The sequence below is a fragment of the Nematolebias whitei genome, chromosome 12 (genome assembly GCF_014905685.2).
Source record: "Nematolebias whitei isolate Nwh7 chromosome 12, NemWhi1, whole genome shotgun sequence".
NCBI classification, from domain to species: domain Eukaryota; kingdom Metazoa; phylum Chordata; class Actinopteri; order Cyprinodontiformes; family Rivulidae; genus Nematolebias; species Nematolebias whitei.
This window is the reverse complement of record NC_056509.1, coordinates 2,974,663-3,002,545: the sequence shown is the minus strand read 5'-3', so window position 1 is coordinate 3,002,545 and position 27,883 is coordinate 2,974,663. Positions and strand designations below refer to the sequence as shown.

Below are 27,883 nucleotides of genomic sequence, written 5' to 3'. Positions count from 1 at the left end.
ATATATATATAATGTATATATGTATATGTGTTCAAATACTTATTTACAGCAGTAACCCAAATGAATTATTTAAAAAATCTTACATTGTGATTTCTGGATATTTTTTTTTTAGGTTTTGTCTACCACAGTGGACATGCACCTAAGATGAAAATTTCAGACCCCTCCATGATTTCTAAGTGGGAGAACTTGCAAAGTTGCAGGGTGTTCAAATACTTATTGTCCTCACTGTGTATACAATATATACTAAAATAAACTACTACTTACTACTTGTACTACTATTCCTTTTTCATGGTTTTTCACTTATCGCGGGGCTTCAGGGTACAGATCCCCCGCGATAAATGAAGGAAATATCAAATGCTGAAATGTAAAACATCAATACATTTTTGGAACAATATGTTAACAAAGCACAATGAAAAACATTTTACAAAACGTGCCAACTTTTCTGTAATTGTGGTTGTGTAATCTTGATATTCCCCATGAGTTAAGCTCAAAACAGCGACGTCCAAGTATATTTATGCCACATTTGTTCCCTTTTCAGAGAGATTTCATTCTACAGACTGGAGACCCCACTGGAACGGGTCGTGGAGGAGAATCTGTGTACTGGTCAGTCATCACAACTCCTAAAGGAATATTTTTTAAGCATAATGAATATGGTGTAAACCTCTTTTCTCCTCTGGAATATTAGCAAACTATATGGAGACCAGGCCCGCTTCTTTGATCTAGAAAAGGTGCCTCGTATAAAGCACAAGAAGAGGGGGACGGTGTCGATGGTGAACAATGGACATGATCAGCATGGCTCTCAGGTGAAGGGCACGGACTTCACTTTGAAACTCATTTATCAACATTTAATAAAATCACAGCTCAGTTAACCTTTGTGTAAAAACTTTGTTTTAAGTTGTATCTGCCAGTGTGTCACATGTTGGTATTTTCTCTTAGTTTCTCATTACAGCTGGTGAAAACCTGGACTATCTGGATGGAGTACACACTGTATTTGGAGAAGTTACTGAAGGGATGGATGTCCTGACAAAAATCAACGAGTCCTTTGTTGACAACGATTATGTCCCATTTCAGGATATTAGGTGGGTCAGGGTGAACAGTTATTGTCATATGAAGTTTGCCTTGGACTCATTTAATATAAATTGTAAACAATGATAAATGGTCTGTACTTATATAGCACCTTTCTATCTTATCAATACACTCAAAGTACTTTACACTACAATCTGTGTCCTCATTGACCCATTCATACAGCTCTATACTAGATCTCTACAAAGATAATTGAACAAATCATTCTAAAGAGACTAATCAGAGTTTTATCACATTCAGACACTGATGGGACACACATCAGAGGCAATGAGGGGTTCGGTGTCTTGCTCAGGGACACTTCAACATGTGACTGCTGGTGGATTCAAACTCCAACTCTTGCATTGGAGGATGACTGCTCTAACCACTCAGCCACAGCCGCCCTTACAATGACAGTAGTGCCATTTTTTTTAAATGGTCTATTGTGCTACTTTTCTTCCAACGATTCAATTCTAGGATTTATTTAGTTCCCAACTTTAGCCAACGTGTTTCACAAATGGGACAACAAGCACAAGTCTCCTCCATGCTGCACCAGATGTTTATTATGTAGTGACTTCATGTAGTGTTTTTTGTCATCTTGGAATTTGTAACCCTGACAAAGGTACTGTCATTTTGCTGCAGAATAAATCACACAGTGATTCTGGATGATCCATTTGATGACCCTCCAGACCTGCCTGTGCCTGACCGATCACCTGAGCCCACCAGAGAGCAGCTTGATGTAAGGACAGCATGACCAGTTCACCCAAAGTGATGGTTCAACACTTTTGTATTCTGGGGAAAATGTTATTAACAACTAGAGAAATTGTATTTTTCTGTTAAAATACAGTGTAAGCTGAACGACTGCTGAATTTTTCTCAAAGAACTAAAACTGAGTCGTTAAAGCTAAAACAAGTAGAACAGATACTACAAATGTCAGAACACATGCTAAAAGGTAGCTAAAATCCATCTTTTACATTTGTACACACTCCGATTAGGCTTTGGAAATGGAACAAACCATTCAAGGTTCACGGAGATTTTATTGTCATTCGCATCACATAGGTACAAGAGGTGGAAAGAAACTGTACTTAACGTCCCAGTTACATCCAAAAATAGCAAAAATATAAAGTATATAAAAAAAAGAAACCGCATACAAGTCAAGTCATTATTAAGTGGAATGTCACCTCACTGGTGGGGAAGGAGCCTGAGCTGGTGTGTGAGGCTGAGAGGTTCCGGCTAGAAATAGTCGGACTCACCTCTACGCATGGCTCTGGCTCTGAAACCAGTTTCCTTGAGAGGGGCTGGACACTCTTCCACTCTGGAGTTGCCCCTGGTGAGAGGCGCCGAGCAGGAGTGGGCATACTTATTGCCCCACAACTTGGTGCCTGTGTGTTGGGGTTCACCCCGTTGAATGAGAGGGTGGCCTCCCTCCTCCTACGTGTAGGGGAACGGGTTCTGACTGTCGTTTGTGCTTATGCACCAAACGGCAGTTCAGATTATCCACCCTTTTTGGAGTCCTTGGAGGGGGTACTGGAAAGTGCACCTCCTGGGGACTCCTTTGTTCTGGGGGACTTCAATGTTCATGTGGGCAATGAAAGTGAGACCTGAAGGGGTGTGATTGGGAGGAATGGCCCCCCTGATCTGAACCAGAGTGGTGTTCTATTGTTGGACTTCTTTGCTCGTCATGGATTGTCAATAACGAACACCTTGTTCAAGCATAAGGGTGTCCATATGTGCTCTTGGCACCAGGACACCCTAGGCCGCAGTTCGATGATCGACCTTATCATCGTCTCATCTGATCTGCGTCCACATGTCTTGGACACTCGGGTGAAGAGAGGGGCGGAGCTGTCCACTGATCACTACCTTGTGGTGAGTTGGCTCTGATGGTGGGAGAGGATGCCAGTCAGACCTGGCAGATCCAAACATATTGTGAGGGTTTGCTGGGAACGTCTGGCAGAGTCTCTTGTGAGATGGAGTTTTATCTCCCACTTCCGGGAGAACTTCAAACATGTTCCGAGGGAGGTGGGGGACATTGAGTCTGAGTGGACCATGTTTCGTGCCTCTATTGTTGAGGCGGCTTACCGGAGCTGCGGCCGCAAGGTTGTCGGTGCATGTCGTGACGGCAACCCTTGAACCCGATGGTGGACACTGTCGGTGAGGGATGCTGTTAGGCTGAAGAAGTAGTCCTATTGGGCCTTTTTGGCCTGTGGGACCCCGGAAGCAGCTCATGGGTACCGGTAGTCCAAGTAATATGCGGCTCGGGTGGTCGCTGAGGCAAAAACTCGGGCATGGGAGGAGTTCAGAGAGGCCATGGAAAATGACTTCCGCACGGCTTCTAGGCGATTCTGGTCCACCGTCCGGCGTCTCAGGGGGGGAAAGCGGTACGCCACCAACACTGTTTATAGTGGGAGTGGTGTGCTGCTGATCTCAACTCGTGATGCTGTGGGTTGGTGGGCGGAATACTTTGAAGACCTCCTCAATCCCACCGGCACGTCTTCCACTGAGGAAGCGGAGCCTGGGGACTCAGGGTTGGGCCTCCAATCTTTGGTGCTGAGGTCACCGAGGTGATTAAAAAGCTCCTCGGTGGCAGGGCTCCAGGGGTGGATGAGATTCGCCCGGAGTTCCTTAAGGCTCTGGATGTTTTAGGGTTGTGTTGGCTTACGTGACTCTGCAATATTGCGTGGACGTTGGGGGAAGTTCCCCTGGATTGGCAGACCAGGGTGGTGGTCCTCCTATTCAAAAAGGGGGACCGTAGATTGTGTTCCAACTACAGGAGAATCATGCTCTTAAGCCTTCCTGGAAAGGTCTATTCGGGGGTTCTGGAGAGGAGGGTCCGTCGGATAGTCGAACCTCAGATTCAGGAGGCGCAGCCAAGGTGTTGAGGGGATCCATTTTGGTGGCCTTAGGATTGCGTCTCTGCTTTTTGCAGATGATGTGGTCTTATTGGCTTCGTCAGATCGTGATCTACAGCTTTCGCTGGATCGGTTCGCAGCCGAATGCGACGCGGCCGGGATGAAGATCAGTTCCTCCAAATCCGAGGCCATGGTCTTGAGCCGGAAAAGGGTAGAGTGCCTTCTCTGGGTCAGGGAGGAGGTCCTACCCCAAGTGGAGGAGTTCAAGTATCTTGGGGTCTTGTTCACGAATGAGGGAAAAATGGAGCGTGAGATCGATAGACAGATAGGTGCAGCGTCTGCAGTGAAGCAGGCACTGTACAGGTCTGTCGTGGTGAAGAGAGAGCTGAGTCAAAAGGCGAAGCTCTCAATTTACCGATCGATCTAAGTTCCTACCCTTGTCTATGGTCACGAGCTTTGGGTTGTGACCGAAAGAATGAGATCTCGGATACAAGCGGCCGAAATGAGTTTTCTCCGCAGGGTGTCTGGGCTCTCCCTTAGAGATAGGGTGAGAAGCTCGATCATCCGAGAGGGACTCAGAGTAGAGCCGCTGCTTCTCCACGTCGAGAGGAGCCAGTTGAGGTGGCTTGAGCATCTGTTTAGGATGCCTTCTGGACGCCTCCCTGGTGAGGTGTTCCAGACACGTCCCACCGGAAGGAGGCCCAGAGGAAGACGCAGGACACGCTGGAGGGACTATATTTCTCGGCTGGCCTGGGAACGCCTCGGGATTCCCCCGGAGGAGCTGGCCCAAGTGGCTGGGGAGAGGGAAGTCTGGGCCACCCTACTTAGGCTGCTACCCCCGTGACCCGACCCCGGATAAGCGGAAGAAAATGGATGGATGGATGGATGTTATCAAAGTGCTTAACAACAACAATCAATGAGAGTAAAATTAAAGAGAAAAAAAAAATACAATACACTAATAATAATAACTGAAGAATTAATAAAAAGCATTTAAAACATAGGGTCACAGATAAAAAATAACACTAAATCAATTTACATTGTGTGAAATGCCTGAGAGAACAGATGTGTTTTAAGCAGGGATTTGAAGTGAGGAATGGAGGTGACCTGCCTGATGTTTGGGGGCAGGTTGTTCCAGAGTTTGGGGCCCATGACTGAAAAAGCCCGATTTCCTCTGAGCTTCAGTCTTGTTTTTGAAACAGCCAAAAGCAGCTGATCAGATGATCTCAGGGCCCGAGAGGGAACGTAAGGTTCCAGTAGCTCAGAGAGGTAAAGGGGTGCGAGGCCATTTAAGCATTTGAAGGTCAACAGAAGAATTTTCAAGACTATCGTCATACGAACAGGGAGCCAGTGAAGGGAGGATAGAACTGGAGGAATATGTTCAGACCTACAAGTTCCGGTTAAAAACCGAGCAGCAGCATTCTGGACGAGCTGAAGACGTGAGATGGAGGCCTGGCTGACCCCAGCACAGAGTGCATTGCAATAGTCCAATCGGGTCGTGACAAAGGTGTGGACTAGTTTCTCAAGGTTGGGTCTGGACAACACTGGCTTGAGCTTAGCTACCTGTCTTAGTTGGAAGAAGGTTTTCTGCAGAACAGAGTTAATTTGTTTGTCACACTTGAAGTCAGAGTCTAAAACTATCCCGAGATTTTTTACCAGACTGCTCAAGATATGGCTGAAGAGAGTCCAGGTTGAAAGGATCAGTGGCGGCAGTTGAGCTAGGGCTAAAGACAATGACGTCAGTCTTCTCATCGTTAAAACTTAAGAAATTTGAAGCCATCCAGGCCTTAATGAAGTCCAGCCATTTTAACAGAAGGTGAATGGAGCAAACGCTGGTTTCCCAGGCAGGTAGATCTGGCAGTCATCAGCATAGCAATGGAATGAAAGACCATGCTTCCTCAGGATGGACCTCAGTGGGAGCAAATAAAGTGAGAACAGAAGGGGTCCAAGAATCGAACTCTGTGGGACCCCACAAGAACGAGGTAATGAGGCCGATACATTGTTATCAACCTTGACACAAAAACTCCTGCCACTCAGGTATGAGCGGAACCATTCTAATGCAGCACCTGTGATCCCAACCCATTGTTCCAGCCATGATATAAGGATACTGTGGTCAACAGGATCAAAAGCAGCAGTAAGGTCCAGGAGCACAAGTACCACAAATTGACCAGAATCGTTTGATATCATAATATCGTTACAAACCCTTACTAATGCTGTTTCAGTGCTGTGGAGTTGCTTAAAACTAGGGATGGGGCCAATCCGATCCAGTATCAGTATCGGCCTCCGATACCAGCATAATTTACTTATCGGGTTTTCCGATCCTCCTGCCGATATTTCCGATCCATGATGCAGGTTGGCTTCAAACTATGGAATGGATTTCCTGAACGGTGGCGTGTCTCATGAACCCAGAGTAATAAGACCCGCCTCACATTCAGGAAATCTAGTTCATAGTTTGCAGCCAGCTACAACGTGAGGACCGAGTTAGCAGCACTGTGGCTAAACGCTAACAAACTTTTCATCTAAACATGTCCGCAGTGTGGAAGTATTTTACACTAGAAACACCACAAAACAAGACAGCAACGTGCAATGTCTGCAGAGCCATAGCGCCACATTAAACCGCGGTAAAGTTAGTTTTACGATGGACATTAGAGCTCCGTGGCTTCAGCGGGGCACTGCTCTTTGCTCAACCCGGGGCGGCCAACTCGACCCCGGTCAGCCGCATCCATTCTGCCCCGCTCAGTCTGCCCGTCTCTGAGGAGGGACAGACTGAGCACGGCTGCCCCAAACCAGGCTGCCTGCTTCGGATTGAACAAGAAGAAGACGTCGCTGAAAACACGGAGCTCAAATGTTTACGGAGACGTTACTAAACTTCATCATAATTAATGACCAACCACTATCGGTTGTAGAAAACGAAGGATTTCTCAGCTTGATACTTGCAGCCAAGATATAGTTTACCTTCCAGGAGATATTTATCAGTACAACAGTACATATGATTTGAAAATATATAAAAAAAAAATAATAAACAAAAACAGCTACATTATAAAGAGATGTAAAATACTAAAAACAGGAACATGTCTGTTGGTTTATGCCATGAACTTAGCAGATGTTTGAAGCCATTTAACATTTTATTTTATTTTTTAATTTATTCATTCATTTAAAAGAAACAAAATTAAAAAAAAAATCATCAAAAAGAAAACATTGAATGAAAAGAGTGCAGAAAGAAGAAAATTCTTACATCTGCCCCTTATTTAAAAAAATATAAAATAACTTAACAATCACTTAAATTAATCACTTTAATATCCACTTTAAAGCTAGGAATAAAAAGAAACATGTTTTGTGTTAGAATTTAATTCTAACTTTAAAACTTATCCAACATTAATAAAACTTACCTCAAGTTGCCTTTTTGGACATGCATGCAAATATTTGTACAAATTGTACTTGAGAGGAGATTATTACAGCCTCATATAAAATCAATGATGATCATGATATCGGAACTGGATCGATATCGGCCGATATTCAGTCTTAGGTATCGGGATCGGATCGGAAGTAAAAAAAAGTGGATCGGTGCATCCCTACTTAAAATCAGATTGAAAAATCTCGAATATTCTGTTCTCATTCACAAACTTGTTTAATTGAATGAAAACTATTTTCTCCAGGATTTTGGAAGATTGGTCTGAAATTTGAGCAAGTCGAAGGGTCAAGTCCAGGTTTCTTAATTAACGGATGAACTACTGCATGTTTGAAAACATCGGGAACCACACTTGTCACAATACTACTATTTATAATAGTAAGAACAGAGGGTCCAATCGTGGGTAGAACTTGTTTGAAAAACGACGCAGGAATGGGGTCAGCAGGGGAACCGGAGGGTTTCATCTGACCAACGACTTTGTTTAGAAATGGGAGTGAAATGGGTTCAAACTGTTTGAAGACAGCTGAGCAAGGGACAAAGACAGAGGGGTCAGTTGTGGACTGGGGGATGGATGACCTAATCAACTCTACCTTATCAGCAAAGTATCTGGTAAAGTTGTTGCAGATGTCAACAGAGGCCTCCATGCTGGCAGACCGAGGCACGTTTAAAATGGAATTTACGTTATTAAAAAGAACTCGGGGATTAGGACTGTTTGAAGCAATGATTTGCGAGAAGTATTTGTTCTTTTCAGATTTAACAATGCTCTGACAATCTTTCAAACACGTTTTTAACATAATTAAAGAAACCTGTAATTTGTCCTTTTTCCACTTACGCTCAGCTCTCCTGCATAGATGTTTGGCCACTTGAGTGGTCGCGTTCAACCAGGGGTGTGGTGCACGCTTTGGTCACCTGATTTTTAGCAGGGCCACGAGGTCTAAAATCTTAGAGCAGGTTGCATCATGCCTACTGAGCAGCTCCTGCGTACTAATACAGGCTGAGGTTTCAGGGACTGAAGCAGCATCAGTAATGAATGCAGAGGAAAAAAGAGCAGTGGTTGAAGAGTTAAATATCTGACAACTCTTGGCTGGAGCTGGGGATTTAGACTCATGAATAACAGAGGTTTGGAATGAAATGGGTTTGTGATCTGAAACAATAGCATCCCCAATTTCCAGATTAACCACAGATAAACCGTGAGACAGAACTAAATCAAGTGTATGGCCCTGTTGATGAGTTGGACCAACAACATTTTGCACAAGGTTAAAAGATTGTATCAGATTTAGAAACTCCTGCACCAAAGGCTTGTCAGGACAGCAAACATATACATTAAAGTCTCCCAGAATGAAGACCCTGTCGTAACTGAGCAGTATTCCAGTCAGAAAGTCAGAAAATTCACTTATGAAGTTTTTGTTGTATGAGGGTGGTCTGTAGATCAGGCAGCACAGTGTTGGGTTGGAGCGGCCCAGCTCAAAATACAGCAGTTCAAAACTCTGAAAAGTCACAGCCTGTAGCTGTCTGCAGTTCCAGAGCTTTTTAGAAACTGTTAATAATCCACCACCCCAACCAGAAGTCCTTGGAGCATTAAAAAAGGCACAATCCACCGGCAAAAGTTCAGAAAAAACACTTAACTCACCAGGGACGAGCCAGGTCTCTGTAACAAGCATGAAGTCCAGTCCACTGGAGCAGAAAAAGTCGTTTAAGATGAAGGTTTTATTTGCTAGCGACCTCACATTCAGCAGAGCAATCTTTGAAGGACCAGTAGCTGAAGGAAAAGCTGAGCACGGAGCACAGATCAGCTGTTTCAGATTTTTGGAGTTTGAACCGCGCCTCCAAGGACCAGAGACGCTGCAGCTGTGCGCACGCCCACGGCGCGGGCCAGGCTCGACTACAGGGATCAGGCAGGATCAGCAAAGCATCCAGACAGGCGAATATCCAGCAGATGGTCGGCAGGAGATGATGCAGCAGAAGGACCTGAGTTGGTTAAGTTCCACTGGAGATGACCAAAACCGCCGCAGCTGCGCACGCCCACTGCACGTATCAGGCCCGGCCACCTGTAGCAGGCTGGAGTTGAGTGGGTCAGCAAAGCATCCGCATGGACAGTTTAACGTCTGATGGTCAGCAGTAGGGCTGCAACTAACGATTATTTCAATAATCGATTCATCGGCTGATTATTTTTTCGATTAATCGATGAATAGGCAAAAAAACCCAACGTTTTAATTTCCACCTCTTTATTCCAAAATTGAACATTTGACTGACTTGGCAATTCACACAAAAAACAGGTTGCTATTTGACTATTCTGTTGGTAAAATATTGAATAATAATAAATAAAAGTTAGTCAAATAGCTTAAAAAAATAAATGTGCACAAAAATATATACAAATGTGTCTTTATACCTGCACAATATTTAGCTACTTTGTAAAATGTGTCATTGAGAGAAGAGTGTAACCTGGATTAAAAGTGTGGATCATTGTAACCTGGATTAAAAGTGTGGATTATTGTAACCTGGATTAAAAGTGTGGATCATTGTAGTGAATCCTTCGTCTTCAACCATGGACAGAGGCCTCATGTCAGTGACGATCATGTTCAGGATGTTTCAGTGAAGACAGCTGCTGCTGTGGTGTCCATGATGTCTGTCCATCATGAAGGATGTTGTTGTTTGTTGTTGTTTTCTGGAATGAGAGAGTAAATATGTTTTATAGTATAATTTACAGCAACTCAAGAAACGCCTTGTTTCACTTACAGCGTTAGGTTCAGGCAAAAGTAGCTAAAAGAGCAATTAAACACACACACACACACACACACACATATATAAAATACTTAATTACACACATTTGAGTAGATGTAATAAATGACTTTAATTCCTGTTTAAATGCAATTCATCCTGCCATACCTGCAGTGTCTTCAGACTTTTCCAGCAAATTAAAAGTTGAAGCTTAATCATTAAATGATTATCTTTGTGTTAGATTTATTAATAAATCACATTTAAACTCTGCTTGTTCCAATGAAATAAAATAAAAAGTAACACACACGTTCTCTATCACCGTCATGAATCAGATAAACAAACAAACAAACAAACAGCTTCATCTTCAGACAGACTGACGTTACGTTTTCTCTCTTGAAACAGAACAATGTGTTAAATTGTAGAGACTCACCTGCAACACATGAAGAGTTGGATCAGCTGCAGCTCCTTCCTCCTCCTTGTGACTCCGACATGTTTACATTTCATCTCTGTGGTTCTCACGTGTCGTGTCGGTGATTTTCAAAGCTGCATGTTTCTCAGTTTTTATCTTTGTGAAGAGCTCCCACTCTTTGGAGGACTTGGGTCGAACAGTTTTCTCTGCGTTGGTCATTTGTAAAATTTACTTATTTTCCTTTGAAAACAGACTCTGCTCTGTTCAACTCGCGCTGCAGTTTTTTTTTTTTTTTTCAAACTTTTTTTTTCAGTCAGCATTGACAATGAACTGCCCGAGAACAAAACGAAACGGCTCCGCAGCGCCGTGACAGACGCTTAATCGCGCGACACAACGAATCGATAACGAAATTCGTAGCCAACGCTTTTAATCATCGATTTTTATCGATTTTATCAATTCGTTGTTGCAGCCCTAGTCAGCAGCAGATGACGAAGCAGCAGAGAGCTTGATGCTGGCTTTAATCCTTACAAGACGGCCGGCACGTCTTCCACGGCGCCTGGAGCGATGTTTTCGGGTGGGCAGAAACGCCACGCGCTTCAGGTAAACCGGCACATCAACAAGCAGAGGGGGTGAGGGTCCAGAGCCCCGATCAAAGTGGTCAAACAAGGCGGGGTTTGCAGTAGATAACTATATTTAAAAGTTGTTGGCGATCATAAACAAGCAGTGAGTTGATGTCACCAAAGAAAAATGACAAAAACAGAAAAAAAACGATCAAAACAGACAGAGGTGAACGGCAAGCCACCAGCACCGGCGCCATCTTCCCGGATGATGGATCAAGGATCCATGGACAAGGATCGAAGATACACCCTAAACATCCATCCATTATCTGCACCCGCTTCTTCCTTTATGGGTTGCAGGGGTTGCTGGTGCCCATGTCCAGCCGCCACTGTGTGAGGTGGGGGATGCCTGGACACGTCTCCAGTCCATCACAGAGACGCATAGAGACAAACAACAATTCACGCTCTCACCTAGGGACAATTTAGAGTTACCAATCAGCTTAACGTGCATGTTTTTGGTCTGTGGGAGGAAACCGGAGTACCTGGAGAAAACCAATGTATGCACAGAGAGAACATGCAAACTCCACCCAGAAAGGCCCCTGAACCAGCATTTGAACCGGGGCAACCTGCTCACTGAGAAGCAGCATCTCTACCAGTTGCACCACCATGCTATCCCACGCTAAACAATTATAACATGAAAAAGGTTTGTAAGCTCCATCATCCAGGTAGATGACAACAGAAAAGGTTAAATCATGTCATCTGGACCAGTTTCTTTAAGTGAGAAACGTTTCTTCCTCCATCCAGAGGACTTTGTCAGTCTGCGGCCTACCAACCAGATCTGTTCCATAGGTAGGCTTCATTGCTGTTTCAAGCCAGCCTCCTGTTGGAATCTCAGAAGTAGACTTTAAACATGTGCAACACACACCCATCCAAAACAGTCATCATGAACAGCAATCAAATGTTTTAGGCCAGATGGCCAACTTGATACACACAGAAACAGCCTGAGGACAACCAAGTCCAAAGTGGTTCAGAAAAAGGTAATGTAATATTAAACAGCAGCCTGAACATGAGGCTGTAGTGAGCAGATGGGTATGAATACAGCAGCTTAAAGGCAAGAAATCAGCAACATGGATAATCAGCAGCGCAGACAAAGTGACATATGGCATCACAGTGATTATCCTGGTTAGAGATTCACGAGTCTAACAGCCTCAGGGTAGAAGCTGTTCCTCAGTCTAGTGGTTCTACACTTAATGCTCCTCAACCTCCTTCCTGAGGGGAGCGGGGCAAAACGTGTGTGTTGGGTGAGTGTGGTCCTTCATGATGCAGGTGGACCTCTTCCTGCATCTGGAGTTGTAGATGTCTGTGATGGTGGGGAGACTGACTCCAACATCTTCTGTGCAGCCTTCACCACTCTCTGCAAAGCTTTTCTTTCTGCATCTGGGCAGCCTCCATGCCACACGTTGATGCTGGAGCACAGGATGCTCTCTTAAACACTCCGGGTATCGTGTCTGAATTGCATGTTCCCCACAGACAATGGTTGACCATTTTTTCCCAATGATTTTTCAAGAAATTCGCAAATGGTAAATGGACTGTATTTATATAGCTCCTTTCTATCTTATTTCAAGATACTCAAAGCGCTTTACACAACAATCTGTGCCTCATTGACCCATTCAGACAGCACTCTACTAGATCTCTACAAAGCTAATTGAACAAATCAATCATCAAACGGCGGATGGCACGGTGGATTGTATTCACTGACAATGCTTTCTGGAAGTATTCCTGAGCCCATTCTGTTATTTCCTTGACAGTGGCATTCCTCTTTGAGGTGCAGTGACGTTTAAGGGCCCGGAGATCACGAGCATCCAGTAGAGTTTTACGGTCTTGACCCTTACGCACAGCGATTGTTCCAGATTCTCTGAATCTTTTGATGATGTTATGCACGGTTGATGATGATAACTTAAAAGTCTTTGCTATTTTACGCTGGGTAACACCATTCTGGTATTGCTGCACTATCTTTCTGTGCAACAATGGTGGAATTGGTGATCCTCTTACCATCTTGGCTTCTGAGAGACACTGACACTCTGAGAAGCTCTTTTTATACCCAATCATGTTGTCAATTGACCTAATTAGTGTTAATTGGTCTTCCAGCTGCTCGTTATGTGGTCAATTTCCTTTTTCCAGCCACTTATTGCTACTTGTCCCAACTTTTTTGGGATTTGTTGACACTGTGAAATTTTGAATCAACATATATTTCCTTTAAAATGTTACATTTACTCAGATTAAACTTTTGATCTGTCATCTATGTTATATTATGAATAAAATATTGACTTTTGCCATCTCCACATCATTGCATTCAGTTTTTATTCACAATTTGTTTAGTGTCCCAACTTTTTTGGAATCTGGTTTGTACTTAAAATGTTTTTTAAAATCGTTTCCACCCTCCGTCCCAGACCTGTCCCAGCCCGCCACTGCCAGCCGGGGCTTGTGCTCCGGCCTCGTGCGATCCTGCTGGTCAGCAGCTCGTAGGTTCATGTGTGGTGACCGGCGGAGCTCGTAGCCAGGGAGAGGACACCCTGCTCGGCCTGAGGGGGCTCGGTGGAGAGGGTCAGGGGACCGGCAGAGCTCCATCCAGCTCGCTCTGAATTTTGTCGTCAGCCACCAAGCACAAAAAACGCCTGCACTTCCAGCACTAGACCACGGTGTTGTCATTGTTTTTAAAATCTTCAGAATACGTCCAGTCGCTCCTCCGAGTTCTAGTTATTGCAAATGTTGAATCAGGTTGTGAAAGTTTCTCAAACAGCCAGTGCCTCCGTGCCCTGACCAGTCAGTGAGCGACAGTGTTGTGACGTCACGTTTTAAGGCCAGCACGGTATGCCTGGAACCAGGGCAAAGTGGGTTCTGAAAAAGGCGCTGGTTCCATGAATCTTTACTAGTGGAAAAGCCTTAGAACTGTGCCGAACCGAGTCAAACCGTGCCGCACTGGCACTAGTGGAAAAGGACTATTAGTTCACTGTGTCTGGCAAACCCTGAAGAAGGGAGCAGCCGAAAGAAGAAGAAAAAGAACATTTTTGTACATTGGAACAGACGGCAAAATCCACCTTGGTCTCAGCTACATTTAAAACTATTTATCCTGTTGCACATAAACTGTTTCTTCAAACTGAGGTCATTTAAGAAGCTATCCACAACAGGTAGGATAATAATTACTGTATAACTCACAATGGCCCAACTACGGTACTCGTCTAAGATGCAAACAGAAAAAGTGAAGAACTTTCGGCGCACTCAGGTTTTATTGACACAAACAAAGATGATTGTAAATCTGGAGTACTGTTCCTTAAACAGCTTCAAATGTTTTTCTGTGGATGTGCAGAGTGGCCGCATTGGAGCTGATGAAGTCATCGACGATACAGAAGGGAAAGGAGCCGAGGAACTGGAGGAGAGGCTGAAGGAGAAAGAAGCAAAAACTCATGCTATCCTTCTGGAGATGGTGAGGCAAACATCTGCTCTCAGTCCTGTGCTGCAGACAGCAGAGCCAGTCTGAGACTGTTGGACCTTTCTCCAGGTGGGTGACCTCCCTGATGCAGACATGAAGCCTCCAGAAAACGTGCTGTTTGTGTGCAAACTCAACCCAGTGACTACAGACGAGGACCTGGAAATCATCTTTTCTCGCTTCGGGTCCATAAAAAGGTCTCATTAGCGTCTAATAACGCCTTGTTTCTCATTCTTTCTAGGAAACGAGATATTTTAACAGTTTGCTTCAAGTGTGTTGTGTTCCTGTTTATTAAATGAAGAGTAAATGATGTTTTGTTTTTGTCCACGTTCTTTATAGTTGTGAGATCATCAGAGACTGGAAAACTGGAGATTCTCTTTGTTACGCTTTTATTGAGTTTGAAAAGGTGAGCAACCGATCAGCCATAACATTATAACCCCACACTAAATATTCAGTAGGTCCCAGTTTTTGAATCAAATCAGCCCCAACTCATTTGGACATGGACTCCACTGGACCTCTGAAGGTCTGCTGTGGTGTCTGGCACTCAGCTGTCAGCAACAAACCCTTCAAGTCATGGAAGTAGTGAGGCGGGCATGCGAAGGCCCGTGATCTGTGGCTCAGGTAGGAGTCCAGATGTGGCACCAGTATAGTCTTGTTTAGTTTGCTGCACTCTTGAACTGTGCTGTGATGTGCAGACTCAGACGAATCTGTTGGCTTCACCATCACAACACAAACAAACCATCCCTTAAATAACTTGAAACTGGCTCAAGTTTATTGCCGTTCATCAAAATTAAGTCAGGTCCTCTGCACAGTTTCTTTTTGTTGAAACATTTTGTCTTTCATCCAAAAGACTTCATCAGTCTGAGGAGCCACAACAAACTCGGTCTTATAGAGACTGACTTTATATAAAATGAAACTACTGAGCATGAATCAGGATGTCTTGAACCACTTTAGCCGTGACTGCCTCAAACGAGTCAGCGGACTTCAGAAACCGTCTGAGCACCATCAAACTGATTGACCCACTATGTGGAGGTGCTGTTTATGAGACTGAGTTAGTTGTGGCTCCTCAGACTTTTGGGTGAAAGAAGAAACGTTTCAACAAAAAGAAACGTCCAGAGGACCTGACTGTTAGATGTTTCTACCTGGATTATTGAGCATGAATCAGGATATTTATTGCCTTTTCTTATCGTTAACTCCATGTTTATCCAGCAACACTTGGTCTTTGATTGTTGATTTGGTGCACATTTCATATGTAGTTAAATGAAAATTACAGACAAAAAGATGGTACTCTGTTCCAGCTGCAGCGATCTTTGATCTTCACAATCTGCTGCTCCAGCTGCCCCTGTTTGAACGAAGGTGTCTCCGCGCTGCAGTTTTCAGATCTTTCCGTGGATGTTCAGTGGGGTTCAAATGGAGGCTGTTTAAGAACAGTCCAGTGTTTTGTTCTCAGCCTTTCTTGAGTTTTCAAGCTGTGTTTTGGATCATGATCCTGTGCTGAGGCGGAGCTTTCTGACACGAGCAGTCACTTCCACACCAGGATGTCTTGTTAGTTGTGAGACTTCATTGTTCTCTGCACAGGTTTATGGTCCTTGTGCCAGATGCAGCAGAGCAGCCCCTAAACAAAGCCGGGCCCCCTCCATGTTTCACGTAGGCGTGTTCTTTGAAGGTTCAGTTTTTCCTCACGTGTTCAGTGTTGGTTCTTGTCAACATGCACTTTAAGAAATTCCCTTCTGTCTCTTTTGTTATTAGTGGAGCCTCCTGTGTCTTCTTCCATGGAGTTCATTATAATTATGTTCAATATTATTATCATGTGACAAATGATGTGATCAGAAAGAAATATACTTTGACCTTGAACTTTATCTTGAATGCTTTTAGACGGTTTCCTTGCCTCTTTTCTACCCTCCACACTATCTGTGTGATTGACTTGGGGTTGCATTTCCTCTTGCGTCCACGTCTTGGGAGGGTGGCTCCCATCAACCTTTTACTTTTGAAACATCTCGTCAGCTGTGGTCCCAGGAACATGAAGCTGCTTGGAGATGCTCTTCTTTAACATCCATCCATTATTTTTACCTGCTGCTTCCTTTCCAGGCCACGGGGGTCACTGGTGCCCATATCCAGCTATCATTGTGTGAGAGGTGGGGGACACCCTGGACAGGTCTCCAGTCCATCAGAGACGAGTAGAGACAAACAACCATTCTCTCTCTCACCTAGGGACACTTTAGAGTCACCAGTCAGTCTAACATGCATGTTTTTGGTCTGTGGGAGGAAACTGGAGTACCTGGAGAAAACCCACACATGCACGGAGAGAACATGCAAACTCCACCCAGAAAGGCCCCCGGACCGGGATTTGAACCAGGGACCTGCTCGCTGAGAGGCAGCAGCTCTACCAGTTGTGCCACCGTGCTGCTCTATCATAAATCATTTTAGAAAAAATAACACGGAAAAGCACTTGGGTCATAAACTTGTTTTTGTGGCATGTTGATGGAGTTATGGTGGAGTTCTTATCACAGAGAAGTGGAAGTCGTGTTAATATTGAAAGAACTTCTCTATCTACATGTGGTGCGTTGTTGGAATAAAACTTTAGAAGTTGGAAACTCTGATGTTGTAGAGTGTGACCTCATTTATGACCAATGTTTACAGCTGCTCTGAAGCTTCACTGTGGTAAAGTTTTCAGTTTAGACCAGTTTGAGATGATAAGGAGCACCATCTGCACCAAAGGTTCTCAGGGGAAACCCTCTAGACATTTTACTCAGGGGGGGCTCGGGACATTCTTGGAGACCAGCGTTTGAATCTTACCAACTTTAGTAGCCAGCAGAAGGTGCTGTGTGTAGATCAATCCAGCAGTACCAGTGGGTCATGTGACTTTACTTGAGTTTTAGATTAATCTCATCTGATATGAAGGAGCTGTAGTGGGTTTGGTCAACCTTTAAACATTATGCACAGTCTCATGCTCATATTGAGTTATGAAAGACTTTCAGCTACAGCCACACATCATTTGAACACAACCTCTGTCAAAGTGACAGAATTATATTCTCTGGTTTTTAATATCAGTTGGCTGATAGTTGACTCTTGTATTGACTTGAATCCAAAAGTGAATAATTTTTCGAAATGCATCAGATGATGATTTCTTTAAGTTTCAGGAGTCTTTCCGGCAGTTTTGTCAACATAGAGGGTTTGTGCCTCTTACACATAAAGCAATAGGACCTGAAAGATGGTGAACTATGCCTAGGCAGGTCTGGCAAAATACCGCCGCGGTCCTGATGTGCAAATCAGCTGTCCCACCTTCGTATTGGGGCGAAAGACTAATTAAACCATCTAATAGCTGCTTCCTTCCAAAGTTTCCATCAGGACCCTTGACGCTCGGAGCCTCGATGTTTTATCTGGTAAAGCGAATGGCCAACAACAACCTTTTCTCAAACTTTAAATGGGTAAGAAGCCCGGCTCATTGACTTGGAGCCGGGCGTGGAATTCGAGCCGGCAGGTGGGCCACTTGGTAAGTAGAACTGGCGCTGCGGGCTGAACGAATGCCGGGTTAAGGCGCCCGATGCCGACGCTCTTCAGACACCGCAAAAGGTGTCTTTTGGTATAGACAGCAGGACGGTGGCCATGGAAGTCAGAATCTGCTGAACATCAGAGTCAGACAGATTTATTTGTCATACACACCACATGTGATGCATATGGTGGAACGAGATTATGTACACAGAGTCCCAGTTACTAAGCCTGTTGCAATAAATTAATCAATTAATCGCCTGATAAATGAAAATTATGGACCTCATTTTCATTTATCATCTTTATCGTTTTTTCATGTCTCTCTCTTTCTACTGAAAACGCTGGATGACAAAAGGCTCAACTCCGGTGCTCTTCATTGACCCCTCCCTTTCCCTTTTCTCTTTAAAATCTGTCTTAATCGTCCAAAATCATGTTTTTGGATCGTTAAAAGCAGCTAAGCTACGAGCTAAGCTAACAGGCCGACCTCGGGAGTAAACCTCCGTCTTGTCGAGCTCCAAAATTCACAATTGAAATCCGTGCCTTTATATAGAGTTATTCTCTGCAAAAAGAAGCTGAGAACTTGTTTACTGATTTTTTTATTAAAAGCTTTGTGTGAAAAATGCTAAAGAGCTCAAACCACACCGAGTGTCCACCATTTTGGGATCTGAAACATTTTTGTGAACAGTCATTCCTCTGGGATCTGTCTCACTTTGACAGGCATCATATTCTGTTAACTGATGATGTGAACTCCGCTTGGAACTATTTTCACAATAGTTTCATTTATTTTGTGAACAAACATGTTCCTTTCCACCAGTTCAGAATAAAGGGATGAGACAGCCCCTGGTTTACTCCAGAGCTAGCTGACCTCCTGCACAGGAGAGATCATCTTTGGGCCGCAGCGAGAAAATCTGGCTCAGACACTGACTGGTTGAGTTTTCGACAGATGAGGAATAAATGCACAACTGCTGTCAAAGCAGCAAAACAACTATTTCTTATCTCAGACCTCCAAAAATCTAAATGACCCCAACAGATTCTGGAAAACCATCAAATCTCTCTCAGGCACCCCCCAATCATCTGACCTCCCATCACAACTTCTCGTTAACTCTGTTCCTGTGTCAAATAAGCACGAGATCCTGAACTGTCTCAACAAACATTTTGTTGCTTCTAGTTCTTTATTTGACACAGTTACTAACAGAAAATCAGCCACTTCCCCTAATAACCAAACCTCTACAAATCAAATCCCTCCTACAAGTCAATCCTCAGTTAATCACAGCTTCTCTTTTTCTCTGTTCTCAGTCAGTGAGGTCAATAAACTGTTAATAGATCTTGACCCTAAAAAATCTGCAGGTCCAGATGAACTTCCACCTTATTTCTTAAGGCTGGCTGCTCATATCATCACAGTCCCTGTGACCCACATCTTCAATCTCTCCATAAGACAAAACTCCATCCCAGACACTTGGAAAACAGCCTTTGTTCTTCCTTTGCTGAAGGGAGGTGACCCCACCTCACTGAACAACTATGGACCAATCTCTAAACTCTGCATTTTAGCCAAGGTTCTAGAAAAACTGATAAACTCTCAAATCAAAGATTACCTGGACTCATTTAACATCTTACCTCCACATCAATCTGGTTTCAGGAAACAACACAGCACAACCACTGCTTCACTGAAGGTTCTTAATGATGTTGTTGAAGCACTGGATGCTAAGGATTATTGTGCTGCACTTTTCTTAGACCTGTCTAAAGATTCTGACACTGTGGATCAGAACATCTTGTGTCATAAACTCTCAGAAATTGGTTTCTCAGAACACACCATTGGTTGGTTCTCTTAACTGTCTTTCAGACCGGAGGCAATGCGTTTAACATAATGGTACTTCCTCCAGTTATTTAACAGTCAACAATGGTGTACCACAAGGCTCAGTCTTAGGACCCACCCTCTTTACAATGTACATACATAATGTTGGTAAAAACATCCCTAATGCATCCATACATTTCTATGCTGATGACACAGTTGTTTATTGTCGAGCTAAAACTGTTGCTAAGGCTTTTCAGCTTTTGAATTCTGCATTCAACATCATCCAGACTGATTTGTTCCACCTCAAACTTGTCCTAAATGCCGACAAAACCAAAGGGATGCTTTTTTCAAATAGGAAGTTGGTCCCAGCAGTTCTTCCTCCGATTTTATCCTCAAATGGTGTCCCCATTGAGTTTGTTGATTCCTATAAATATTTGGGTATCTTGGTCGACTCACATCTCTCTTTTAAGCTCCATGTTGAAAACTTGGTAAAGAAACTGAAAGTTAAACTGGGTTTCTTTTTCAGAAACAGATCCTGTCTAACTCTGAATGTTAAGAAACACCTTGTATCTGTGACTTTCCTTCCCTCCATTGATTACGGTGACATTATTTACATGAACGCTCCTACAAGAACCCTGCAGATGTTGGATGCTGCAGATGTTGGATGCTGCAGATGTTGGATGCTGTCTATCACGGTGCACTAAGATTCATAACTGGCTGTGATTATCGTACCCACCACTGCACCCAGTATTCACTGGCTAACTGGACATCATTAACTTCACACAGACTCTCTCACTGGTACATTTTCATCTTTAAATCACTTCTTGGTCTGCTGCCTTCATACATCTCCTCCTACATGTCTCTGCGTGAGTGCAGCTACGGCATGCGCTCTCAGGACATTATTACCTGCAGTGTTCCCTCAACGAGGACTGAACTAGGCAAAAGGGCCTTCTCCTACTCGGCTCCCGTTTCCTGGAATACCTTACAAAAACAATTGACGCTCTCGACCTTTGACTTCTCTAAGTGTCTTTAAGAATCTCTTGGACTCCTGGCAGGGACCAATCCAGACATGTTCCTGTTTTTAGTTTTCTACATTCGCCTTAGAATCTAGCTGTTTTTTTTTTTTGTTACCTTTTTATTTTAGCCATCCTATTTGTTAAAAAAAAAAAAAAAAAAAAAAAAAAACTGTATTATGACTTTTTATAACTGTTTATTGTTGTCGCTGTTGTCCATTGTTGTCGTCATTCTTTGTTGAAATCAGGTCTCTCTTGTAAATGAGTCCTCAAGGCTCAATGGGATTTACCTGTATAAATAAAGGTTGACTTTTGAGAAACGAAAAACAGGAAGGAGAGACAGCCCATGTCACGTGAAGGGGCCTCCCTCCCATTTTTCTTAAAGAGACACGCTGCTTGCTCCCTCACTATCCATCCTACAGTTAAGTCTTATTCTGCCATCCAGTGGTCAAGAAAAGGTACTACACACAAAACAAATTAACCAACATCTCTTCTTAAATTTGAAAGTAATTACTAATTATTGTCAAATTTCCAACAATATTATTATTTATCACAATAATTTTTGAGACAATCGCCCAGCAACATTTGTTATCGTGACAGGCCTACCAGTTACATCCAACAATAAAATGTAAATGAAAAACAGTAATAAGATCAAAGATATGAACTAAGAACAACATAAACTAAAAATACACTAAGCACTAAGAGCATAAAAACATTACGTCAAACAGCAGCACAAACATGAACATGAATCTGTGTGAGCAGATGAGCACGCATGAACACATCAACATGAAACAGATCAGCAGCAACATGAAACAGATCAGCAGCAACATGATGTGATTTTTCACAGTGATTATTCTGGTTAGAGATTCATGAGTCTAACAGCCTTAGGGTAGAAGCTGTTCCTCAGTCTAGTGGTTCTACACTTAATGCTCCTCAACCTCCTTCCTGAGGGGAGTTGGGCAAAAAGTGTGTGTGCTGGGTGAGTGTGGTCCTTCAAGATGCAGGTGGCCCTCTTCCTGCATCTGGAGGTGTAGATGTCTGTGATGGTGGGGAGACTGACTCCAACATCTTCTGTGCAGCCTTCACCACTCTCTGCAAAGCTTTTCTTTCTGCAGCTGTGCAGCCTCCATGCCACACGTTGATGCTGGAGCACAGGATGCTCTCCACTGCACACCTGTAGAAGGAGGTGAGGACTGAGCTTCCCAGACCAGCTCGTCTCAGCCGTCTGAAGAAGTAGAGTCTCTGATGAGCTTTCTCGATCAGGCTGGTGGTGTTGTTGTGCCAGCTGAGGTTGTTGTTCAGGTGCACACCCAAGTACTTGTAGCTGGAGACCACTTCCACTGCAGATCCTTATATTTTCAGGGGCGTGTAGGTGTGTTTGTTTCTGCTGAATCCACAATCATCTCCTTTGTCTTCTTCACATTGATGTGAAGTTATTTTCTTTGCACCAGCTCTCCAGGTGTTCCACCTCCTGCCTGTAGCTGGACTCATCATTGTTTGTGATGCATCCCACCACCGCTGTATCATCTGCAAACTTTACAATGTGACAGCCTCAATGGGTAGCTGCACAATCATATGTGAGCAGAGTGAACAGGAGGGGGCTGAACACACATCCCTGAGGAGAGCCAGTGCTGAGGGTTATGGTGGAGGAGGAGAAGTTGTGGATCCTCACTAACTGTGGTCTGTTTGTTAAGAAGTCTAGGACCCAGTTGCAAATGGAGGGGCTTAGTCCTAGTGTGGATAGTTTGTCCATCAGGGTTTGGGGGATCATGGTGTTGAAGGCAGATGTGAAGTCCACAAAGAGCATACGGACGGAAGAGTCTTTCTGCTCCAGGTGGTTGAGTGCAGTGTGGACCACAGAGGAGATGGCATCCTGTTGATCGGTTCTCACGGTATGCATACTGATGAGAGTCCTCGTTGATGTTGATGGTTGTTTTGATGTGAGTCATGACCAGTTTTTCAAAGCATTTAGCGACTATCGGGGTGAGGGGCCACTGGCCGATAGTCATTCAGACCTGTCACTGTAGAGCTTTTTGGGACTGGGATGATGGTGGTGGTCTTCAGGCAGGTGGGTACTTTTGCCAGGGTAAGTGAGGTGATAAAGATGTCTGCCAGCACCTCGCAGAGCTGATCATTCTTTCAGCACTTTCCCGGGGATGTTGTCTGGGCCGGTTGCCTTGAGGATTAATTCTCCTGAAGGTACTCCTTACTTCTGCTGAGGTCATGGTGAGAAGCTCTTCATCCGGTGGTGAGGTGAGTCTGGTGCTGGGTGGTCTGTTCGGGTCTTCGAAGCGTGCTTAGAACTTGTTGAGGGCATCAGGCAGAGATGGGTCTTAGGGACATTGTTCGCTCATTCCTTTATAATCTGTTATACACTTAATGTCCCTCCACATGCTCTGAGGGTCTTGTGAGGTGAATTTACCCTCAATCCTCTGCATATGTAACCTTGGCCACATATGCACACATAGTTGGAGGGCCACTGCGGTGCGCGTGGGAATATGGCGCGTGAGCCCGGGTGGAGCTTTGTGCCTCTTAAATATGTTTTTAGGCAGAATATTCAAACAGAAACTGGAGCATTCCATTTTGTCCATTTATTTTGACTTTGTTCTTCAACAGCAAGAAGACTGTGAGAAGGCTTACTTCAAAATGGACAACGTGCTCATCGATGACCGAAGGATTCATGTTGACTTCAGCCAGTCAGTTGCAAAGATCAAGTGGAAAGGAAAAGGTACTTATGCAGAGGTTTCGTGTCCAACTACCGGCCTGTCTCCAAACTCCCATTTGTTTCTAAAGTACTGGAGAAAATAGTCGAGTCCCAGTTGAAGTGCTTCCTGGAGGATCACGCCATCTTTGAGCTATTCCAATCTGGCTTTAAACCTCTCCACAGCACTGAAACTGCCCTGCTGAAGGTCTTTAACGACATCTTCAGATTCACAGATACCAGGGATTCTGTGCTGCTTGTCTCATGCAACTTAGTTTGCTGTGGTGCCCCCTGTCTTGTCTATTGGACCTCACAGCCGCCTTTGGCACCATTGACCATGAGATCCTCATTGTTAGGTTGGAGCAGTGGGTGGGCATCACAGGATCAGCCCTCAATTGGTTCAGATCTTACCTCACTGACAGATCCTTTTGTGTCTCCATCAAGGATTTTAGTTCTGCAGCGGCAGAACTTAAATGGGGGGTTCCGCAGGGGTCCATCCTGGGTCCCCTCCTATTCTCTTTATACCTGCTGCCACTTGGTGCTTTTTTCCGGAAACACAACATACCCTTTCATTTCTACGCTGATGACTGTCAAATTTACTTCCCCCTAAGACACAATGGTACATGCTCTATTCAACCTCTGCTCGACTGCCTGGCTGACATCAGGGACTGGATGGCTTTAAACTTCTTAAGTTTCAATGAAAAGAAGTCTGAAGTCATGTTGTTCCCTCCCAACGACACGATCACAAACCACTGCATCGACCTCTCCGCTCTAACCCTGTCAGAAAAACAAAGAGTCACTAATCTGGGAGTGATAATGGACCCTTCTCTGAAACTTAACAATCATGTAAACATGATTGTTAAATCATGCTTCTTCCAACTGAGGCGGCTGTCTAAACTGAAGCCCATATTGTCCAAAAATAACCTGGAGACAGTAATACATCCATTCATTACATCTAGGCTTGATTACTGCAATTCACTCCTGTTTGGTATCAGTCAGAACTCCATTGCACGACTACAACTGGTCCAGAATGCAGCAGCCCCATTTTTAACCAGTACAGGCAAAAGAGAGCACATTACTCCAGGTTTGGCCTCACTGCATTGGTTACCAGATCACCTTTGAATCCAGTTCAAAATACTCCTGTATGTCTACAAATCAGTGAACAGTGTCCCCCCCCCCCATCTCTCTGATCTGCTACAACCGTATGTCCCACCACGCTCCCTGAGGTCAGTGGACCAGTTGCTCCTCACAGTTCCAGGAACTCGTCTTAAGTGCAGAGGTGACAGGGCCTTCTCTGTAGCAGGACCAAGACTTTGGATCGAGTTACCTCTGCTTGTCAGACAGGCCCCCTCCCTCTCGGTTTTCAAGTCCCGTTTAAAAACTCACTACTATTCAGTAGCTTTCAACACCAGATGATCTGTGTTTGATCCTGTATGCTCCACACTGGTTTGTCGTCATTATCTGCATCGTTTTTATGTCTATTTTCTGATTTACCTCATTTTGTATTTTGCTTTGTGTGTTACCTGTTGTTCTGTCTGTACAGCACTTTGGTTGGCCTTGTTGCTGTTTTAAGTGCTCTATAAATAAAGTGGTATGGTATAGGTTTTTATATTTTTTTAGTGTTTTTCTTTATTTTTATGAAGGAGTTTCTTTTTACCCCAGGTGGGAAGTACACAAAAGATGACTTCAAAGCCTACGAGAACGACTTGGAGAACCGATCCAAACTGGCTCTTAAGGATCAACTGAAGCCTAAACAAGAGTATCCTTAACTGAAAATGGGTTTAAGATGGATTCATTTCCACTTTGTTCATCTCGTTATATTTGTGTGAACTCTGAGTCAACATTCTGTTGGGTTCCTCATATAATGAAAGGAAAACTTCTCAAACGGTTGAAAATGTTTTGAAATTTTTCAGCACTCACTGTTCAGACTGCAGTTGTGGAAGTCCCTGACAGTAAGGAGAAAATCAGCCATCCTATTCAACGGCGTAAAAATATGGTGTTTATATTTTCTTTCCACAATGAACTAGTCAGTCTTTTAGAGCTCTCTCAGCCTGCAGTAAAAATACTAAATTTAAAAGACCTTAAAAAAAAAATTGTAACTTAAGGTTAAGGTCTTTTGTTTAAAATCTTGTCATTACATATTTTTAATCGACAAAATGTTTATTTTATGGTAATTTTTGGAAAAAAAAGGGGCATTTAATTATTATTTTTTAATATAATAATAATAGGATCAGTGTGGGAGTGGTGACACAGGTTAGTGAGGTGCTGGTTCAACTCCCCGGACCAACATCATCAAAATGTGAGTGGGAAAGGTGAAACACCCACACCTGCCTCCACCCTCATTTGCCCCACTCTGGGCCCCCTCATCATCTTCTCCCCTGGGTGTCCTGGATGCAGCTCCCTGCTCCACACAGAGGGCTGTGGTAGCTCGGTGGTCCGTGGTTGCATCAGGAAGGACATCCAGCGTAAAAACAAACACCTAGTCTTCATGCGACTTAGTTTGCTGTGGTGCCCCTGAAGAAGAGAGCAGCCGAAAGAACAATAAAAAAATTATAATAATGGGATCAAAAACCCTGTTTGATTCCCCCACCCCCTACCCCTGGAACAAGAGCGAGTTGCTGTAAGTTATGGGGGTGTTAGAAAAAGTTCAGACAAAAAGAATTAGAAGAACTTTTCGTCTTGGTCAAAAAAAGTCACGTTTGTTGACTGAAACAAAGTAACAAAACACGGACGAAAATGAAAGTGTGTCAGGTTTTTCTCTGATTGGTCTTCCACGGGTTCAATGATGCACACGAGAGTTCAACACCGTTCTCTTCAGACTTTTTGTTTTTTATATGGAGTTTTCCATAACTTTCCCAAAAGTTCCAAGTATGACTTGCTAATTGAAGATGAAATGAAAACAAGCCACGGGCACTCTGAGAAGAAGCCCCACCATTCAGATGAGGAGGACAGAAGGAAGTCCAAAAAGCACAAGGTAAATTCATTCAGACACTTTTCTTTTTTTATTTCCATCGACTCTGAATGCACAACGCTCATGGTTGATGTTTAGTTCTCGGGTTTTTATTTGTAAGTTCCTGCTGCAACTTTGTGAGAAGCAGGTTGTTTGTTGCGATGCTGTCAGTCAGGCGCAGCATTGGAAGCAGAGTACAGTTCATCTGGATGGTTAGTGACAGGTTCTCATAGCTTACCTAGTGATCAGGTCTCCACGTGCTCAGACTCAGAGTTCATGTTAACTGTGAAAACTGTTGCTTTAACTTGAAGTGGAGTCAAATGTTTGTTTTTTCTGGACTTTCATGTTATCATTTAAAGTATATATTTTTTAATTGTTGTGAAGACTTCATCATTTTGGAATATCTGTCATCCACGTGACCTTGTTGATCACATGTTGAGTCAGTTTGTCATCACACAGGTTTCCTCTGCAATCATGAAAAGTACAGCAGTTGTTTCCTGTATTTCGAAAAAGATGCTAATAAGAAAACATTTGTATTTCTTTTTTCAGACTCTGTTTCAGTTTGGTTTACCGTAATTTCTGGACTATAGAGCGCACCTGAATATAAGCCGCGCACACTAAATAAATAAAATCGTGCATATAAAGGCTGCACTTGTGTGCCAGTATAAGCTGCAGGTGTCCATGTTGTAACATGAGATATTTACACAAAGATTTTTTAAACTTTTAATTAAATACGTATCGGTAATATACATGTACAGTAAATGTTTTTTTAACAGTGCCTGTAACACGGCTGGTTAAAAATAAAATGCAGTAACCTACCAGGAAGTCATTGATGTGATCATTGTCTTCTACAAGCTTGTGTCCACAGAACAAAAGTTGTTCTGCACATGCAGGGGATTCCCCCCTCCCTGTTGCATTGGTTCGACTGGGACCTGTTCGGTAATTTCATTGGTCAGATATTTTTTTACTTTTATTTATAGGCTACAGGTAATCGATTTTTCAAATAATCTAGATTCTTAGTCCTGGCGATTCTGAATTGTTTCTAAAGTTCCAAAAATCGATTTTAAAATGCATTTAAGTTTTATATTTTTTCCGCTCACCACTTTTTTCTCTCTCTGTTCTCCAGTGAAGTCAGACCTGTTTTCCCGGCTCTAAACAAACGCCAAACAGTACGCTAAAAGAGCTAAGATATACGCTAAACACTAATAATTAAAACAATATGGCATAACAACAGCAGCACAAACATGAGTCTGTGGTGAGCAGATGGATATGAATGAATACAGCAGCATGAAATGATCAGCAGCATGGATAAGTAGTGCTGGGCCATATCATATCGTTCACCATAATACTGATTAAAAAAAGCTTGCCCGGGAAAATAAATATCACAGAGTCATGTGATCAGAGACAGTCATGTGATCAGAGACAGAGTCGTGTGATCAGAGACAGAGTCATG

At 43.6% G+C, this 27,883-nt stretch overlaps 1 protein-coding gene across 1 annotated transcript in view; it reads left to right on the top strand.

Annotated features, from left to right (window-relative positions):
- The window catches only part of ppil4 (peptidylprolyl isomerase (cyclophilin)-like 4), a 34,971-nt gene that overhangs the window by 4,027 nt on the left and 3,061 nt on the right, over nucleotides 1-27,883 (top strand). Inside the window, exons 3-12 of the mRNA XM_037685694.1 lie at nucleotides 539-603; nucleotides 686-803; nucleotides 937-1,079; nucleotides 1,702-1,798; nucleotides 14,366-14,482; nucleotides 14,558-14,682; nucleotides 14,825-14,891; nucleotides 23,396-23,507; nucleotides 25,143-25,239; nucleotides 26,343-26,454. Of these exons, the coding sequence (XP_037541622.1) occupies nucleotides 539-603; nucleotides 686-803; nucleotides 937-1,079; nucleotides 1,702-1,798; nucleotides 14,366-14,482; nucleotides 14,558-14,682; nucleotides 14,825-14,891; nucleotides 23,396-23,507; nucleotides 25,143-25,239; nucleotides 26,343-26,454 (1,053 nt within the window). The remainder of the gene's footprint in view (nucleotides 1-538; nucleotides 604-685; nucleotides 804-936; nucleotides 1,080-1,701; nucleotides 1,799-14,365; nucleotides 14,483-14,557; nucleotides 14,683-14,824; nucleotides 14,892-23,395; nucleotides 23,508-25,142; nucleotides 25,240-26,342; nucleotides 26,455-27,883) is intronic.